This window comes from Strix uralensis, chromosome 3 (genome assembly GCF_047716275.1).
Source record: "Strix uralensis isolate ZFMK-TIS-50842 chromosome 3, bStrUra1, whole genome shotgun sequence".
NCBI lineage: Eukaryota > Metazoa > Chordata > Aves > Strigiformes > Strigidae > Strix > Strix uralensis.
The window spans coordinates 20,197,113-20,215,858 of NC_133974.1; the positions used below are offsets into that span (position 1 = coordinate 20,197,113).

Here is an 18,746-nt window from a genome sequence, read left to right on the forward strand (position 1 = left end):
CAGCACTGAATGCGTCTTAGCCGGATAATTAACACACTCTCCCCTTACTGAAATTCTCTCCATTCTTGCAGTTGGCTGTAGCATTCTCAACTTGAATAAAACATGTAACTATTTCAGAGCTGAGTCTTAACACTCCACAATAACATAAGCGCTAAATTATCCACATGGCAGGTTTCTTCAGGAAATTTGGGGGGGGGGTTGGGTTTTGTTTTTCAAACACCTTTTGATATCACTTTCTGTGTCTATAGTAAGGGGAAAAAAAGGAGACAGAAATCCTTCACTATAGCTTCTGAATAGTTGTACAATTCTGGTTTTCATCTTAGACAGCTAGACTAGTTTGAGCCCTGGGTAAACCACAGCACTCCACATATGTTTGGGCCAGCTGATTGTGGGAAGCGGGATTTTGAGAACACCTCCTTCTGTTACAGCAGTTTATACTTTAACAGATATTACTGCCTTCACTCTCAGCTTTCAGGGCAAATACAGAGTACTGCTTGTGACTGTACCAATTAATACCTTCTAGTGAATAGCTGCTCTATTTGTAAGGCTGTAGCTCTAATAAGCTTCTTCAACAAAAAAGGCTTACAAACCATCTGCCCCCTCTCCTGCTCACACCACTGATCCCTGCTCCCTGTTTCTTCAGGTAGGGTTTGAGGGGGTCATGCTGTAAGCAAGCACCCAGAGGGATGGAAGCCTGGGTAACTCCCAGTATGTGACCTCTTAGTGGAAGACCAGGATGGCAGCTAGGACAGTAGGAGGAGGTTCCTCTTCATCTTCCACAGTCCCAAGACCAAAAAAGTACCAGAACCCCAAAAAGGTTTTAGACTGAGGGAGAAAGTTGTAATAGGATCCCATATGTGTGTGTTGACTTCTTTACCACACTTCTGATCCACTCTTGCGAGAGGTGTAAGTCCGCTCCATTCAGGATTTTATGCTGTGGTGGGGGTTGCAATACAAGTTGATGACACACAATACCAATGCATACTTCTGCTTTGCTCACATGTTGTATCCTCGCTTCCAGCAAACCTCTTCCCAGACTTGGGGTGTGCAATCTCCTTCTCTACCATAGCTCCTGCTTCGCCAGCCCACAGCACCGCTGTCCTGGTGGCAGGGTTTTTTGGTAGCAGGGGAGGGGGCTACATTGGCAGCTCCCTGTGAGAAGCTTCTCAATGCTCCCCCAGCTCCAAGGCAGACCCACCTTTGCACCAAGGCCAGGCCAAGTAGCTGTGCCTGTGTGATAACATATTTAAGAAGCGGAACCTGGGAGGAGTTGTGGGAGTTGTGAGGAGAACATCTTGTGCAAACCCCGAGGTCAGTTGGAAGAACAGAGGAGGAAGGGGGGAGATGAGCCACTGGGGGGGAGTAGGTAGAGATACCGGGAACAAAGCTGAGCCTAGGAAGAAGGAAGGCATGGGAGAAGGTGTTTGCAAGATGTGGTAATACCTCTCACAGTCCTACTCCATCTGTTACGTGTTGTTGTTAGTGTCTGTATTAAATTTTATGTTCTTTTTTAAATTCTCCTAATGAGTCTGGTTTTTGCCCGTGCCTTAAAAGATGAGATTATCCCTCGATTATCCCTCCCTGTCCTCATCTCAAGTTTCCTGAGCCTTTTGCTTTCCTCCTTCCCAGCAAGGGGCGTGGAGGGGGGGGGGGGGGGGGGGCAGGAAGCAAGTGGCTTCACGATGCTCAGTTTTCCTCTGAGCAAAAACCATGACAGCAGCACACACTGAGCAGCACTGTAGAGGCAGTCATGCCTCATACTCAGGACTCACCATAGACACCTTCATAAAGGCAGACCTTTCCTAAATGTAGGGCTGGAACCTTGCTACCCTCCTCCATTGCTATAAAGTCATGTATTTTAACACACACCAAATGGTCATGAAGAGTTAAGAACTGGTGATCACTTCCAGATTACATCAGTAAAGATAGGACAAAATGGTAGAACATGAACGTAACTGTGTAAGAACCACACAACTCTAATTTGAAAGTTCAGTTTTATGCATACAAGCCCCGTTAGTTCAGTGGGAGAAGGCAATTAGCAGGATTGGGCCCTTGCAGCACTCTGTTGGCAGAAACTTGCCAAGAGAACTGTTTGATGTAAAGAATGCAGCAAAGTGACTGCAGTCCAAGACTTTGAAGATCATATTACGATGGCAAAGGCAACGTCCATTTACATACATATCTACTCTCCCTGTAAACACAGGCAAATAACTTTGAGGCCAGAAACAGAATTCAAGGGAGAAAGAGAACCATTTCAGGGAAAGTTAGTAGAAAAGGTAGCATTAAATACTGGGGAAACAGAAATGAAAAATAAACATAAATGACCAGAGTTCAAAAGGAAAGGGCAAACACTACATATGCAGTGAAAGTGTTTTCTCTAGAAGGGAAAATAAGCAAGTATATGGTTTTCTTTCACCTAAGAAAAGGGCACAGTGCCCTTACAGAAAGGCATAAGCATTCTTCACCCACCCAGAAAGCCAACTGGAAGCTGTGCAGTCACATTGGTCCATCATCTAAATGAGGCTGCTACCTGTAAACTGGGGTGCTGATGCATGGACTACACCGGAGCAGCTTAAATCATCACCAGGTCACAATAGCTGTTGGCTATTAAGCTAAAGTTTCATTATGTTAATATGCCTGTCTGAGAAACTGAAGCACTTCAAGACCTGATTCACAGGTCTTTCAGCCACCCTTGCAAGACAGAGAGGGACAGTCTTCAGAGGCTACGGTACCCAGCAAGACACACCAGCTAGACCAGCTACCTCGCCTCTCCCACAACCCCAATATTCACTCAGCCTTTAAACTCAGGTTAAACACCATGTTGACACAACTATAGGTAGAAGTCTTGGATTGAAACCAATCAAAACCACATAGACAAAAGCAAACTGGTTGTAAAAGGACAAGAACAAGTCTTCTGTTAGAAAACAGGAAAGAATATATTTAACATTTTAGGAGCCTTCAGGCAAATTTTTCTACTCTTTCCACAGTCAGTTAGCATTATCTTTGTGTCTGTAAGAGGATTAAACATAATACCTATTTAAAAACACAATGGCTATTTAAAAATGTTGTTGTTATAAGAAAATGACAAGGCCTTAACTCTCCCCTTGGTTTGGCAAAACATCCAATCGTATCAGCAACATTTCCAATCAGATTTTCCCAGGGAATGAAAATTCCCAAAACCTAAACTCCTTAATAAATCAGTACCTGAGCTCACTTGCTGGAGTTCAGCTTATCGCAGGCCGTAACAAATGCTGTTCCAGTTACTGAAAGTAAGGGCTGTCTCACTAACCATCCCTTAAGTAAGCCTCCCAAGGCAAACTTCCAAAAGAGGCAAGGAGATGTAGCAGATGCACAACTCCTTCACGGCACAGATCTGCATACTGGCACACTGAGTGCACCCCCTCCTCTGCTCCCAAGACAACATAATGATGTGTCCCATTCCCTTTGGCTCCACCTAACTGTAATTGGTTAGCCAAGAAAATAGGAAACAACTTTCTTAAACATCAAGATACACCTGGTAAACACCAGTCTGCAGAGCTGCCCCTGTGAAGATACCCATCTGAACCTCATTCCCTTAGCACAGCCCCAGAGAGCAGACAGCACCACTGTGGACAAGGACACACTAACAGCTATCCCTACCACCTCTTCTGTGCAATACAAGAGACACATGGCGGGAAAGGTCAGTCCAGAAACAACAACATGCATTTAACTTTGTTTGCAGCTGGGTAAAATCAGGCCTTCATTAGTGCCGTTGCACTAATGTTTTCTGCGTAAGATTTGAGCAGCATTCACTGCAGCAGTAGTGCTTTTTCCGTTACTCCCCATCCCTAAAATTGGAATAATCTTTTCAGTGCCTGGCTTTAATTCCATCTTTGCTGCTCCAGAGGCAGATCAGACCCAAGCCAGATATGTCAGCACAATATCCAATAATGAAAAACATTAGCTGTTACTCATTTAGCAGCACCTAGCAGCAACTGTTTTGTTGCTAAGACTGAGAATGATTTTCCTGATAAAGAGCAGCAGTAACTGGAGGATAGAGGAGGGGACACCTGAACTTGCAGACTGTAAGAAATCCAACAAACTTTCTGCTCTTGATCACAAGACATAAGATCCTTTACATGTAGCACTCTAGGGAACAGAGCACTAGTACAAAGAGATGCTCATGCCACTTTCTCTTGCTCTCAGCAGAACGCAGCTTTTTCACACAAGCACTCTTAAGGCAGGCAGTGAGAGGCACAGCAAAGCCACTTCGTTATTATAAAGGGGTCAACCATTCACACTGATCAATGCTGCAGTCAGGCCCGTATGGAGGACAGGAAAACACACTCCCTCAGCCTAACCACAAGACTTCTTTTTATGAGACTTCATGACTTTCTGTAATCAGTATCTTTTTCCTGTCATTCTGATACACCTCTAGAGACCTAGGAAGAACATCCCACAAAGAAGAAAAGGTCTAGCTTTTTGGCATTGCTCTGGCTTTTAGATATAACAGATTATCAAACTTGGGCCTCCCACTTAAAAAATTTAGGAAAAACAAAGGCATAGGAAATAGATTATTTCAGTCCACAATGCAGGAGTGATAGGATTTCCTTTTAACACTGCTTGGTGTGAGGATCACTACATTAAAACTTGCCAGATGTTCCCCCTTACACTCAAGAGGGGCTGATCAGACATGTTATCATGCATCAAATTATCATATTAATACAAGATAGGTCAAGCACTTACCACCCAAAACTTCAAGCAAGTTCTGCCACACTAGAATTGTGACACATCTACACACCTTTTCAAAGAGAAATCAGCAGGGAGCAGTCTTCATCGCAGCCAAAAATACTTGGTAACATTTGTGAAAGCATTCATATGGAATAAACAATGAAAGCTCCAATACCAGGTGCAAGTCTCAAGAGCACCTAACAGATGTAAAGTCCTTGCTTCTCATTTTGGGCTACTACAGGAAAGAATTGGTCTTTTTATACTCTTCAACATGTGATGGTCTCTTCACATTGACACTACCCATGTATTACTGCTGCACAGGCTCTTGGTACAGAATGCCCTGTTGCTTATTCACACAGATCAGCTGATAAAACTCCCGAGGAATCACACGTTCAGAGTTCAACTGCACCAGTGCATGAAAGGTACAGGAAAAGTCTAGCATCATCTCACATGGAGTCTGTTTAGGTTAAGGTAACATTTGACACCAGTATTCCAGCAGCCTCATTAGCACTTGACCAGATGGTATCAACTGGCTTTCCAGATTGCAGGCATTCACTTGATATGCTTGTCAAGGGACAGAGGGAGTTGTCTGACTCTATCAGTGACACTAACACACAAGGGAGTCCATGAATAAAGCTAAACTAGGACTAAAGTCTTTTGCAAAGCACACAGGCTGGTTATTTTTATGCCACAAAAATCCACCTTTACTTGCAGCTTAGTTGATGTAAGCACCATAAATGGCTTTGACAGCATTAGCCTTTCACTCAAAGAATTTGCTTATGGGGCTATCACGGGCCTTTGCATTTCATATAGTTCAAAGGGCTTGCAACAAAAGCCAAGAAAAATCTATAGCCAGCTGGCAATGCCTGGGAACATTTACAATCTTTACATTCAGTTTACTAGATTTCTCCTGCGCTGCTTAACCCCTCCCAGCGCTTCAAAACTAGAAACACTACTGACATTTCTATTACTATGAAGAGATCAAACCTGAGTTACATTTCACCACGAAATAGGAAATGCTGTCTACTGAAGCCTGCTGAGCATCACCTCTTCTTGCATATGTTACACAGCCCCAGCAGACTTACCAACTTCTAACTAAAGGTAGTTAACATCTGGTAAGTCTCTAAACACTCCCCAGACTGCTTCTTCCAACCCACACCAGCAAACATCTATTTGCACAGTCTACCATCTGTGATTGTTGTAGTGGGAAGCTTAGTAACGTGTCTGATTTGAGACTAGAATTGAGGGGACTGGGGGGCAGGTGGTGTTTCCAACCTGAGCAATACCCATTTTAACAATGAAAACTTGAATTCTAAAGTTCTGGCACTCCTGCTAGAAGATCTTTTGTGATTAGTCTTTTGTGACTACTCGACTTCCCTTAGAATTAGGTGAGGGGATTCACGACTATTATATACCTACAACTCCCCTCACCTAATTCTAAGGGAAGTTGATGAATTCACTTCTGCTGAATCATCCAAAGACGAACAATAAATAGTCAAGGAATAAAGTTATACTCCAGATACAGAAGTCTGAAAAGGAGAGAGAAAAAGGCCTTAAGGTAAGCCAACTTCCTCAAACATACAGCCTTTTTCGTGCAAACAAGTCAAGCCTTGTCAGTAAGTAGCAGGAAATCAACTACTAATTGCAACAAGACACATTTTCCTTGTTCTGTTTGTATTGTCTGCCCCAATAGTAACAGCATATGGTTATCCGTCCTGCCCTACTAAACAGAAGTTATGGTATGACTTAAAAACCTTCATTTTCTCAGTGCAAAGGCAACGCAGAACTTGTTTGAACTTTTTAGTTCTTCACAGCTGAAGAAGAGAGGTATCAAATGGGAAGCAACCAAAACCACAGTAAATGGGAAAAGTAAAGGTACAAACACCCTCAATTAAGTGGCACTTGTCCTCCGTCTACTCTCAGGTAGGAAGATGCAAGTCATCGGGAGTTTCTGATACACAGGCTGTTACTACTTAGCTCTTCACCTAATAGGCTGTCTCCATAATTAGATGCCTCACTTAAGAACTTAGGAGTAAGTAACAGAATAGCCTGTTCAGTACAGTGAAGTACTAAATTCACATGAATTGCTCAGAACATTTACATGCCCAACTCCATGCTCCTCCCTGAGCTGGAAGAAAATGTTACTTGCTGAAAATGTTTCTAAACATAGATACCCACATCAAAAATGTAGTGTTTTCAGGACACTACCATGCAACCTTCGGCTATTGTGGTAACAGCAAAGTCCTTCCCCACCTCTCCCCATATAACCAAGCATGTACTGAACTGTTAAAACACTATCTAACCAAAAAACCCCAAACATTCCAGCAGTCATTGCTTCATGCCAGCATATCTATCCCTGCCTTCAGTTATTAGCCATGAGAAAGGTTACCTCAACACTGATATACAGGCATAAGGTTAATATATGGAAATGCTTCCAGAAATCATGGATTTCTGTAAGATCAATACCTAAAAAACTAGTTTTTGTCCAGCAAGGTAGTCAAGCACTCAGAAGGGAAAACGCTTCCCCATTTCATTCTGATAAAGGTGAGAAGTTGCAGGACCTGCTTTTAGGGAAGAACTTGTATGTAATTTTGCCACTTAAAAGAGCAAGAAAGTTACCTCAAATTCAAACTACACCTACCCCAACTTATTTCCCAAAAATTCAACCCCCTTTTGCAGATGTCATTGGTCCATGTTTTAGAGGTCACACCACCTGCTATGTAGACTTCTTCCAGTGTCAGGAACATGTAGGTCTCCAACTGGCATTCTTGTGTGCAAAACTCAGGAGTCCCACTGCTCTACAGTTAATTCTCCACATTCTCCCCAAAAGCTGAGTCTCAACATAATTGTTTACTTTTCAATGCTAACTCTTTCTGCAGACTCTGGACTATTTTGTCCAGAGTTGTGTTGTGACAGTGCCAAGAACAATCTAAGAGGGCTACCATTAAAACTGGTGACTTAATACTTTGATACACAAATGTTACTCATCCAGACAGTAGAGAAGTCCCATAAACCAGTTAATCCCCATCTATGTTTATGGAATTCAAAATTTAAATGAAATTACTCTGTTATATGAATAGTTGTTTATTCAGCCATTTTTTGCACTTTACAGCTGGAATTCTGGAAATTCAAACACCACATCTTTGCCTGTGAGCTTCTTGTAGACACCAGAAAATGTTTCCACCTGTGAAGACAAATAATCTTGTTTATACATGCTGTGTAAGGAAGTAAAGTCTGTATTAACATACTTTAGGATGAACCTAAACCTGTTCCCATAGAAAAAACCTAAGCAAAGTGATGGGGGACTTCAGGCTGTACCAAGCACATCTGTTTAAGGTCAAAACTAAGTGCTTCACTTAAAAAAACAAACAAACAAATCCAACCCAGAAACAAACAAACCCCAACAAAACACTGTCTGTTCCCAAGAGGGAACCTATATAGCTACTTTATAATCCAGGAGTTTTGTCAAGTTGAACTAGAGCTTTAGTTCAAAAGCCTTGCCTCATCTTCCTCATCTTGCTCCAAATACAAGCAGAACTGTCTGCACTGCCACAAGCCAAAAGGCAGTCTTCTGCTGTATCACACACAGGCAGCCTCTTAGACATGTCAGAATGCCACCCCATCCTGCACGAGAAAGTAAAGGGCTTTTTTGTTTACCTTGTGTTCAACATTGTTCTGTTGTGCTTTGTCCAAATGGACTTTTATGAGCCTGCTGCCGTCCAGTTTTACACGGATTCTCTTGCCCACAATTTCACTTGGGAAGACCAGGTCTTCAAGAATGGCATCGTGCACTGCAGTAAGCGTACGGCTGAAATGCCACATTTGTACCATTAAAACACATCCTCTTGCCAAATATGTTTTTGCTGAAAATTCAGTGGTATTGCTTTGGTTTTTTTAATGCTACAGTATGACAATATAACACTTTTTCAAAGGTCATGCAAAAATAAAAGCTAAATTGTACACTGAGTGCAGAAACTTAGTGAGCGCATGAGGGGAAAAAGTCAGTAGTCAGGTTTCTGACCTTTTAGACCACATGTTGCTTTGCAGCAACAGCCCTGAAACATTCTTTTATTTATACACATTTAAGGAAAATTTTATTTAAATCAGAACCAAGTTGGCCCATCTGATATTTTGCCAGAGACACTCACTGGAATAGTTTAAGCATGCAAGTATCTTCAGCCACACAGAGTATGTTCATAGGAGACCCAGTTTTGAAAACTGTTGAGTTCAAACCACAACACTAGTAAGACTTCCAGCTTCCCTATCTGCAGTTTCAAGGCAGTATCACTAGTAACTAAGACCTGTGTCCACAGCAGCATTTCAAACGTGAAAAGATTGGGATAGCTAAAGGAGACAAACATCAATCACATTTCTATGCTTTGCAATATACATTATCAGTTTTACCACGCTACTAGCCTGATCTAGTCTCAGGCTGAGAAAGGGACAGTCCTGCACACTCCCCTCATACTGAAAGTGGCAGCATGCTAATCACACAGATGCCAACTTCTCTACTCACTGTGCAATACTAGCTTTAATACAACACACACAGAGTCCTCCAAAGGCAGGACTGCAGTCAGATGATTATTATGAGCTGCACTTTTAAAATCCACACCTGAAGATTTCAAAATACAGTAACAGATATGACACAGGTATAAATAATACTGGGGCTGGAAGAAGTTACAGGAACATCCCACGTCATAAAGAGGACAAACTTTTAAGACATGGACTACATAATATAGTAGACTTAGTATCTTATAGTACTTATAGTATCTTACTATATCATGGACTACATGATATAGTAAGATAGAGAACAGTATAGAAGAGGCACTGACATCCACATAGACATACTAGTGTTGGATTTCTAGCAATAAAGAGACTAGATGAGAGCATGGAGGCCATTTAACACAAATTACTATACTACTGCCATTAAATTCATACCCAGAGGCACTGCTCATTATCTACACCCCTCCTCAGCCACTCTCTCCCTCACTGTATCCCTTCAGTATGCCAGCCCTGCCTTCTGTACAGTCTAACATGTGATGTGGATGCGGCTTTCCCTACAGCTTAGAGAAAAAACCCAATTCTTCTCAACACGCTGTGGTAACAGATACAGCAGGTTCAGGTTTCTTAAGTCAGTATTGCTGGCTAAATATTGGCTCCAGCTGTAGCTGAAAATACAGATGGAGTTCTAAGAAACACAACACAGTACCCAAAGATGAGCTTTTTACAGCACCCTTTAGTGGTCTAACGGCAGATACTATTTCAAGCAGTAAGAGAAAGAACAAGAACACCCAATCATTTGAATGACTTCTCAAAAACTCAGCTAAACATTATTTGACTAAACTACCAAGTCACAAAAGAAGGCTGTCATATTGAATCAGTATTATTTACTTACCTCCTGGGACGCTTTTGCTTGTTTTTTGTGCGGCTTTTTCTTGTTGGCTTGGGCAGAATCCTCCTCTGTTAACACAGAAAAAATAAAGAAAGTAATTTCTCAGTATCTACTGTTCACAATCAAATAAAAAAAAAGAACAACAAGACATGCACTTTCTTTTTTTTCCACTAGAAACAGATACATGAAACAACAAACAGGGAGACTTAAGTATGCCCAAAGCTACACCAGCATTAGAACCTGATATTGCTCACAGAAGCTGAAGTACTGGCTTTATTTCTCATTTACTGATCCTGTGTTCAGTGCATGAAATAAAAGATTTGTATTTCTTGCCCCCCTCCACCATTAATACAACCAGACTAGTTTACGGTGTCATATTAGCAATCTGAACACACTTCTTTGGGAACAGAAATCTCAAAGAATTTTACAAATTCTCTTAGATTGAGCTTCTGGTGCAGAGTAGTAAGCTATCTCAGTCCCACAGACAGGTGACATCTGAGATCGAAATGCTAGTATGAATAACGAGACATATTACACAATCCAGACCAAACCCTGGCTTAAGTGCAATCTGTTCCAAAGGCAGCATCTAAAGGTATATGTATCAGCTTGGATCAGTAAAACTTATTTTCTACTTTCCTGTCTGCAAGGGCAGATGTTTTAAAATATTGAGTTTTAAATGCAGTTGTAGTCATCTGCAGTATTTTCTACCAAAACATCACAGCTTCTCCATGACTGTATTTATGATGGGGCTACTGTAATCCAAACTGGTTCACATCATATTCAAAAGCAACATTTCACCTACAGCAGAACTGTACACATTCCCTTCTGAAATATGGATTACTAAATTGATAGGGAATTCTCAAGCACTTAGTTTAAGTGAGCCAGAAGCATTTCATTAAAAGAAGTCTTCTCGGCCACAAAGATTCAGGGTAAGGTGCTCTGGTTCTTAAAATTATCTTACAAAGAAGAATTTTCACTAAAAAGAGCCTCAGTCTAACAACTAACTGTCCACTCTGCAGACAGATCTCCAGAGTCTGTCCACCCTTTAGCACCGCCCAGAAGGTCCTCCATCACCTTTTCATGGCTTAGCTCCTTCCATAAATTCAGAGAAAGAAAACTTGAGTCAGGGTGTTTTTCTTCCTCTCCTATTAACTTAAAATTCAACTGCTTAGATTATGTAAGTGTAGTAAAGTTCCTATTAATATTTGCTCTTTTACTCTCAAGTTTTGCTTCTCAAACTTCTGCAGGAGTAAAAGAGGGCAGAATGAGAAAGTTGTATCTTCCTCCAAAAAGCTTCACATCTCACCAAGTTTACATAACCTTGGGTGCTAGCTGAAATCATTTTACTTTACATCCACAGAACGACATTCATAACATTTCCTGCTGGTACAAAAATATGTATTATATCATTGTTACCTTGAACGGACAAGACAAGAAGGGTAGTGCAGCACTGGAACAGGTTATCCAGAGAGACTGTGGTACTTCCATCCTTGGATGTTTTCAAGACTCAGAGAAAACCATGGCTGACCTGATCTAATGATGGCAGTAGTCCCACTTCATGCATGAGGCTAGACTAGATTACCTCCGGGAATCCCTTCAAATCAACATTTTCATGATTCTAAGTGTTTTACCTGAGCAATGAACACCACATGCTTTCCACTGAACTTCTTCTCCAGCTCACGAACTAGCCGCACTTGAATCTTCTGGAAGGATTTCAGCTGAGGAACTGGTACGAAGATAATGATGGCTTTTCTGCCACCACCCACTTCAATTTCCTAAAACGGAAGTAGAAAGTAAACATTACCTAGGGGTCAAGAAGCAATATTCGGTTTGATCGTGAATCCTCTGAACACAGATATTTGATAGTCTTGCTTACAACTTTGGGTGGGGGGGTGAAACAGAGGGAAAAAAAAAGCACCGGAGAGCAGTACCGGTTTTAAAAGCGTTTAAGTGCGTAAGCATTAAACAGAAAAAACCTCTGTCAGACCACTTGTTCTGCTGTAAAGGAGTGACTGAGCAATAAATCCCACCATTCCTTTCAGAGTCACATCCTCTGAATAGCAAAGCTCATTCTGTCTGCAGAGATTCAGATGCTAGAATCCTAACTATACTAAATGCTTATCATCATATCTGCAGTGGTACTTACATGCCAATACAAAGTTTCAGAAATTATTTGCCTCTAATGCAGACTCTAGGCAAAGTTTACAGTAACAGATCTCTATTTGAGCTACTACTTCATGGAAATCATCTTTGTCCATCACTTCCCAAGGCCTGCATCACTACTGAAACAAAACATTTCCTTCCACTCCACATGCCAACACATTTATGTCACACCAACATGGATTACTTTCCCCCTGGTTTGTTTCTCCAACAGTTGATCAAAACCAAAGAAGTTTGTATAGGCTTAGAAGGCACTTCTCTTATGAACCTAACTGCAGAGACATCACCATTCTCCAACAGAACAGAAAGCTGAAGTGTTTTACACCAGGTACATTCTCACATGAGCTAACTCAGATGCCCACAAAAGATTTCTCACAAATAAAACCAAGTAGCTAAGTAAACAACAAAGACTCTTTTAAAAACTCCTCATTGAAGACAGTACACATTGTTGTACTTCAGCAGTGAATCAGTTCTTCTGAAGGCCCCTGAACTCATATACCAAGTAGACTTCTGCATTCCCAGATTCTTTAACTTAACTCTAAGCAGTCAAACATCTGTGTCTGTAATCCGTGAGCCTAGGCAAGAACCAAAGAGCAACCTACTGAAGTTTGTGGTTGCAGCAACCAGCTTCAGAAGTTCCAATCCAGTCTTCAAGGCTGACAAATTCTAACACTAATTTTCTTCTCCCTTTTCCACTAATTTTTCCCCATCTTTTCTTCCTTAAGGTTTCATTTGCTTTTATAAACTAAAACTATAATTTACAGTCAGGCTAACCTACGTGATCAAGTCAAGTCTATTGCCTCAATCCACCTCCTACCTATTACTTGGAACATAAAAGAGGATTTATAACAAACTGATTTTACAAAGAGTATTATAGTACACATTCCTGACAAAGATTCTACAATGCCTACATTGACAGCCAATATCCACAGACAGACCTCAGTTCCAGACCTCAAGCCCAGTTTGCAGAGACAGAAAGTAGACTATCATTTTTAAACATGTTCAAAAAACAAATTGCTATTTTGAGTTTTTACAATGACTTTTCAGACCAGTTACTAAAAAACCCAAATTATTACAAAATCCTATGTGTTAACAGCAAATACTAGAAGATAAACCACAACAGCATACAGTAAAACAATCACAGGCTGTAAGAAACAGCTAAAGGCACCATACACCTAGTATGTTAACAGTCACAAAAACACAGAGCAAGTGTGGAAAAGGTCTAGCCTACCTTAGCTGCTGTGATGTTCAACTCCCGCAGCTGAGCCTTTAAATCAGAGTTCATTTCCAACTCCAGCAGAGCCTAGAGAAGTCAATTACAGAATTCATTATCATACAGTTCAATTCATAACAACTCTTGAGACCAAAGTCTGTCCACGCTGCCAGAGAGCAGCTACATACTTTTTACCACAGCCAGTATCAAAGATTTAACTTCCTGTAAGTCACACTGACAGATGCAACAAGTTCCAACTGGGGGGAACACAGGCTGACTGCCCCAGTTCCCAAGTAAAACTAGGAAAGAGTACACATTTAGACAGCATCAGCCTCCAAGTTTCAGCTCTAGACAACTGTCACAACACTGCCTCCATAACTTGCAGCCGGTTACCAAACAGCAGAATGGAAAGACACATACCTGGGATATACCAGACTCGAACTCATCTGGCTTCTCGCCATTAGGCTTCACAATCTTTGCGCTAGAGCTGAACATGGCCTTTCTGTAACGCAAAAGAACGTCTCAGTTGTCACAGGAACACATCTTCTGCTACAAACACAGCAGGACTCTGCAATCCAGCTACTCAGCCGCATGCTTCAAGGCAAAGCCAGGGAGAGCCCCACGGGCCACGCAAGCCCCAGCACACCACTCTACGGGATGCCGACCACAGCGCAGGGAAACCGTCCTGCGGAACAAGGGGCCTGCCCATCTCGGCGCCCCGCGTGTGCGCGAAGGCGCCCGCAGCTGCGAGGCCCCTGGAGCACCGGGGCAGCTGCCCGGCCGCTCACGGAGCCCCACGTGCCGCTGGGCAGGCGGGCAGTCCTTCCCGGTCCGCGGGGCTCCGCGCCCGGCCCCGGCCCCCTCCTCCCGCCCGGCGGCCTGCTGCTCCGCCGCAGCGGCCTCCCTCGGAGCGCCGCCGGGGGAGGGCGGAGGAAAACCCCGCCAGCTCCCCTCCCCCAGCACCGGGCACCCCGGCCACCATCGGTCCTCGGGCAGGCGGTAATCGGGGGCATCCCCACCCCAGGGCTGCCGCGGGCAGCGCCGCTCGGCGCCCGGCCCCGTATTGCAGCCACGGCGGGGGAAACGGCGGCGCCGCCACGGAGGCCCGCGCAGGGCCCGGGCACCCACCTCTTTCAGCGCCGGCCTAGGAAAAGGGAGAGCTCTCGCGAGCGCAGCTCGGATCGCGGCCCGGGAAGGTGCTGGCCCCGCCTACGCGCGGTGAAGCCAAACCAGGAAGAAGGGCAGGACGGATACCCGCGCGCGCCGCCAACCGGTAGCGGCTTCCACCAGCGCGAAGCCCGAGCGGACGCTTAGAGTCCTGGCACGGCGCTCGCAGATGACGTCACGGCCAGCCGCTGGGCGCCGGGCCACACGCGGCAGTTCAGCGCATGCGCATTGCCGGTGGCAGCGGTGTGGGTGAGCACCGCCTTCGCCCGGTGCCTGCGCGACGTGGGCACCCTTCCCGCCTCTCTCCCTCGCCCAGGGGTGCTCTCCCTGCGACAGTGAGAGAAGAAGGAGAAAGGAAAGCTTGCTCCGCTCTCTCCCTCACTGTTACGTTAAGCCTTCGCCACCACTTGCTTCTACGTGGGTCCGGGTGGCGTGAGGCAGCCCCACTGCCCTGCTTGCCTCAGGGGCTCCCAGCTGCTCCCATCACAGGCTGAAGTTCTCGGCCTCTGGTAAATGTTTCTTCTGTAAATAGTCACCAGGACCTTGGTCTTGGCAGTGTGGTGTGTAATAAAACATATATATGGTATTTGTTATTCAAATCTCAAGGGGAAAAAGAAGTTGTAGTCAGGATGTTGTGGCCGAACAGTTTTGTAATTCTCTTATGTAAATAAGATATATGTATATAGTTTCTATTGTTAAAATCAGTTGTTAGAAGGGAGCTAAAATGGCCCCCATCTCCAAGCCACTACAAAAACACTTGTGCTGAGTCATCCCCCCCTTCTGTGGAAACCTGAGACAAGCCCGCGAAAACCTGAGAAAAGCCCGCGAAAACTTGTTTACACCTTTGCAGACCCCTCAGGGTACGCCCATCATGAATATGGATGAAGCCTACACTATAAAGGGACTCGGTTCTGCCGGGTCAGGTGTGTGTCCTGGTAGAGCAGAGACTCCCGGCACACCCAGCGCTGTTTTGCTCACTCGCCGCTTGCTAATAAATTTATTATTGATCATTAAAAATTGAGAAGTGGTTATTTCCCGCTAAATTACTTTTAATCTATAACAAATTTGGTGCCGTGACTCGGATCCAGATCTTTTGGTGCGAAACCCCAGATAGGGGAGGCGCCCTATCTTCGGATAGCCCCAGTCTGAGGATCTCGTGGCCAAAACGCTGGATATCCGAACCCCTTTTAATTCGAACTCGGGAGTGAGCAAAAGAATCTGCAGAACCCCTTAAATTTTGTGCACGAAGACCGATCGAAGACTCCGGGGAGGAGTAAGTATTTGCGTTTGTGCAGTTATCCGTTCGGTTGGGGTTGGTAATCCCAGAGTGCGAATGAGTGAGAGGTCTCGAAGAGATCACCTGAGTGCGGACCCTTTAGTAGTGCAGTTCTCGTAGCCTGCGAAGGAGCGAGTCACGAATAAGGGGAGCGTGTGTGTGTGTGAAAGAAGGCACTCTGGAAGATGGGACAGAGGGAAAGCAAGCCCTCTGGATCCATGGGTGGGGGCAAGGAAGAATTGCCGGATATCCCACTAGGAGGTTGATAATCCCAGAGTGCGAGTGAGTGGCACTCTGGAAGATGGGACAGAGGGAAAGCAAGCCCTCTGGATCCATGGGAGGGGGCAGCTGAACTCCTCCCGCTGCTGGCTCCAGCTGGGACAGGGCTTGTTCCCGGGGCGCCACCGCCCGACCCGAGCAGCGTGCCCAAGCCGAGCCCTGGAGCAGTGTCGCGGAGCCTGGCCCAGCGTGGGGGAAGGGGGGGGCAGAGCTGCCCACTCCCCAGCCGGGAGGGCTTGTCCCGAGCACCCAGCTGCCCCGGGGTGGGGGTTGGGGCTGGAGCAGGGGGCACCGAGCGGCCCCAAATTAGCGTTTAGGCTTCTGCTCAGAGACAGGCTGCAGTAAACTGTCTCGAGGGGGCTCTGTGCTGAGCACCCCCCCCACCCTTCTAACCCGCTCATACTTGTAACCAATGATTCTGACCCTGAATCTCCCGGACCCCCTCAGCGGGTTACCCGAAGCAAAGTTAAGGAAGGGAGATTATACCCCCTTAGAGAAATGCTTGTGCCAGGAGTGGGGGCACAAGGGGAACCGGGAACGGGGTATTTCACTGTTCCCCTCAACACTGGAGATATTTTTAAAAAAGAAATGGGGAACTTATTAGAGGACCCACTTGGCGTAGCCAAACAGGTGGACCAGTTTCTTGGCCCAGATTTATATACCTGGACAATCTATCAGGAACGAGATATGATCAGGAGGGCAGGTATAAGACTTTGGGACCAGCAACATCAAGTGGGTCCCACAGCAGATCAGAAGTGGCTGTTGGTAAAACCCAACTGGAATAATCAAGACCCAGGCCACCAAACCCACATGGCAGATTTAAGAATGATCATAATTCAAGGAATTAGAGAGTCAGTTCCCCGAGGGCAGAATATTAATAACAGTTGTACTCGGGAATAGATCCTGCCATCCCTGTGGGGCAGGCATTATTAAAGACTCAGTTTGTGGCTAAGTCTTGGGCAAATATTAGGAAGAAGCTAGAAAAGATAGAAGATTGGCAAGGGAGAGGAATTGCTGAGAGAAGCTCAGAAAGTTTAGGTGGATTCCTACTTGAAGTGGTGGTATTGTTCTCGTTATCAGTTTGGATACCCAGATAATGATCTATTTAAATGTTGTTTCACCTCTTCATAACTCATTTATTATTCAGTATACCTTTGCCTGCTTGACTTGGTGATCAGAAGGTGACAGCTTAGAACTTTCTATCCTCTTGGTATTTTAAGGACTGTAGACAAGGATCAAAAGATACTGTGATAGATACAAGCCCTTGGCTAGCTTCAGCAGCTTTTTTTTTTTTTTTTCTTAACAGTGATGAATCAATTTAAATAAGAAAATCGGAGTAAAACATTATCAGAGTGAAAGCAATAGTCCAAGAGGGAAAAAGTGAGCAGATCTGCAGCTTAATCTGGCTGCCTGTTCTTCAAGCAGGCAGCTCTCTTACATCATTGGCAGGAGTTGGGAGAAAAAAAAAAAAAAAAAAAAGAATCAGGGTTCTAGCATACAGGCAGGTATATGGGCTGGGGAGCCAAGTTCAAGCTAATTTGCCCCCAGACCACATTCTTTTGGAGCTGCTAATCTGGTTTGTACTTCTTAACCAAAAGACGGGGAACTGACATAATTGTAGCACACTGACTAGACAGCTCATAAATGTTGTGTCTTTTCCAAAGAAGGAGGATGCTGCTGTGCCCTTTGCAGACTTTCTCCTCACAGGCCATGGCCTAGAGCTTACCAGTTTTGTAATTTGTGATGTGCTATGTAAACACCGCGCACTGCGTGTGTGGTATAGCTGCCCAGATGCTTTATTTGATTGCATCTGGAAGTACATGGGCAACAGTCTTGGTAGATTTAAACTGCCCTTGCTCTAAATGTCTAGACCCAGGAGTAGGAGTTTCAGGTTGAGAGGAGGCAATGCAGAGTGTGTAACAACTCAAACATGCAGCAAACTACATTATTTTAGCCTGAAAACTGTTCTGTGCATTCCCCAGTACCTGCATGTAATAAAGCTGTGCAGAACATGGATGTTTTATGTGATGATTACCTGGAGACTATGGTTTCTTTGGGATCAGAGATTTTCATTCATTGAATGGTTCTGCCTGCTTTAATATGAAGGAAGTGGAATGTTTTTATTGCAAAAGGAAGGGGCATGTGAAGAAGGTTTGCTGGAGGAGAATCCAAGATGAGAAAATGTTTTCTGAAGATTAGTGGGGTCAGGAACTCTATGTGCTGGGAACCCAAAGAACAAAGAGCCCTTGATAAAACTTAAAGTGGGTCCTCAGCAACAAGAGGTAGAGTTCCTTGTGGACTCAGGAGCCGAAACATCTACCATTCAGGCTCTGCCTCCAGGCTGTAAAGTATCATCAGAAAAAATCAGTGTAATAGGGGCTAAAGGTGAACCGTTTGAGGCCCCGGTTCTTCATGATGTGATTGTTGAATCAAAATGCAAATATGTGATTAGAACATTTTTATTATTACCAGAAGCAGATTATAATTTACTTGGACGGGATCTGATTATAGAATTGAGAACTAATCTGAAAGTAGAAGAAAAAGAACTC

The 18,746-nt window shown here is 44.2% G+C and overlaps 1 protein-coding gene across 1 annotated transcript; it reads right to left on the reverse strand.

Moving 5' to 3' along the window:
- Positions 1-7,778: 7,778 nt before the first annotated feature.
- Positions 7,779-14,728, reverse strand: RPS7 (ribosomal protein S7). Its single transcript, XM_074861627.1, has 7 exons — positions 14,604-14,728; positions 13,896-13,977; positions 13,494-13,565; positions 11,734-11,877; positions 10,106-10,170; positions 8,368-8,518; positions 7,779-7,894 (listed from the first exon to the last, which is right to left on the reverse strand). The coding sequence occupies exons 2-7, from the start codon at positions 13,968-13,970 to the stop codon at positions 7,817-7,819; spliced, it is 585 nt and encodes a 194-aa protein (XP_074717728.1). The 5' UTR covers positions 13,971-13,977; positions 14,604-14,728; the 3' UTR covers positions 7,779-7,816.
- Positions 14,729-18,746: the final 4,018 nt, after the last annotated feature.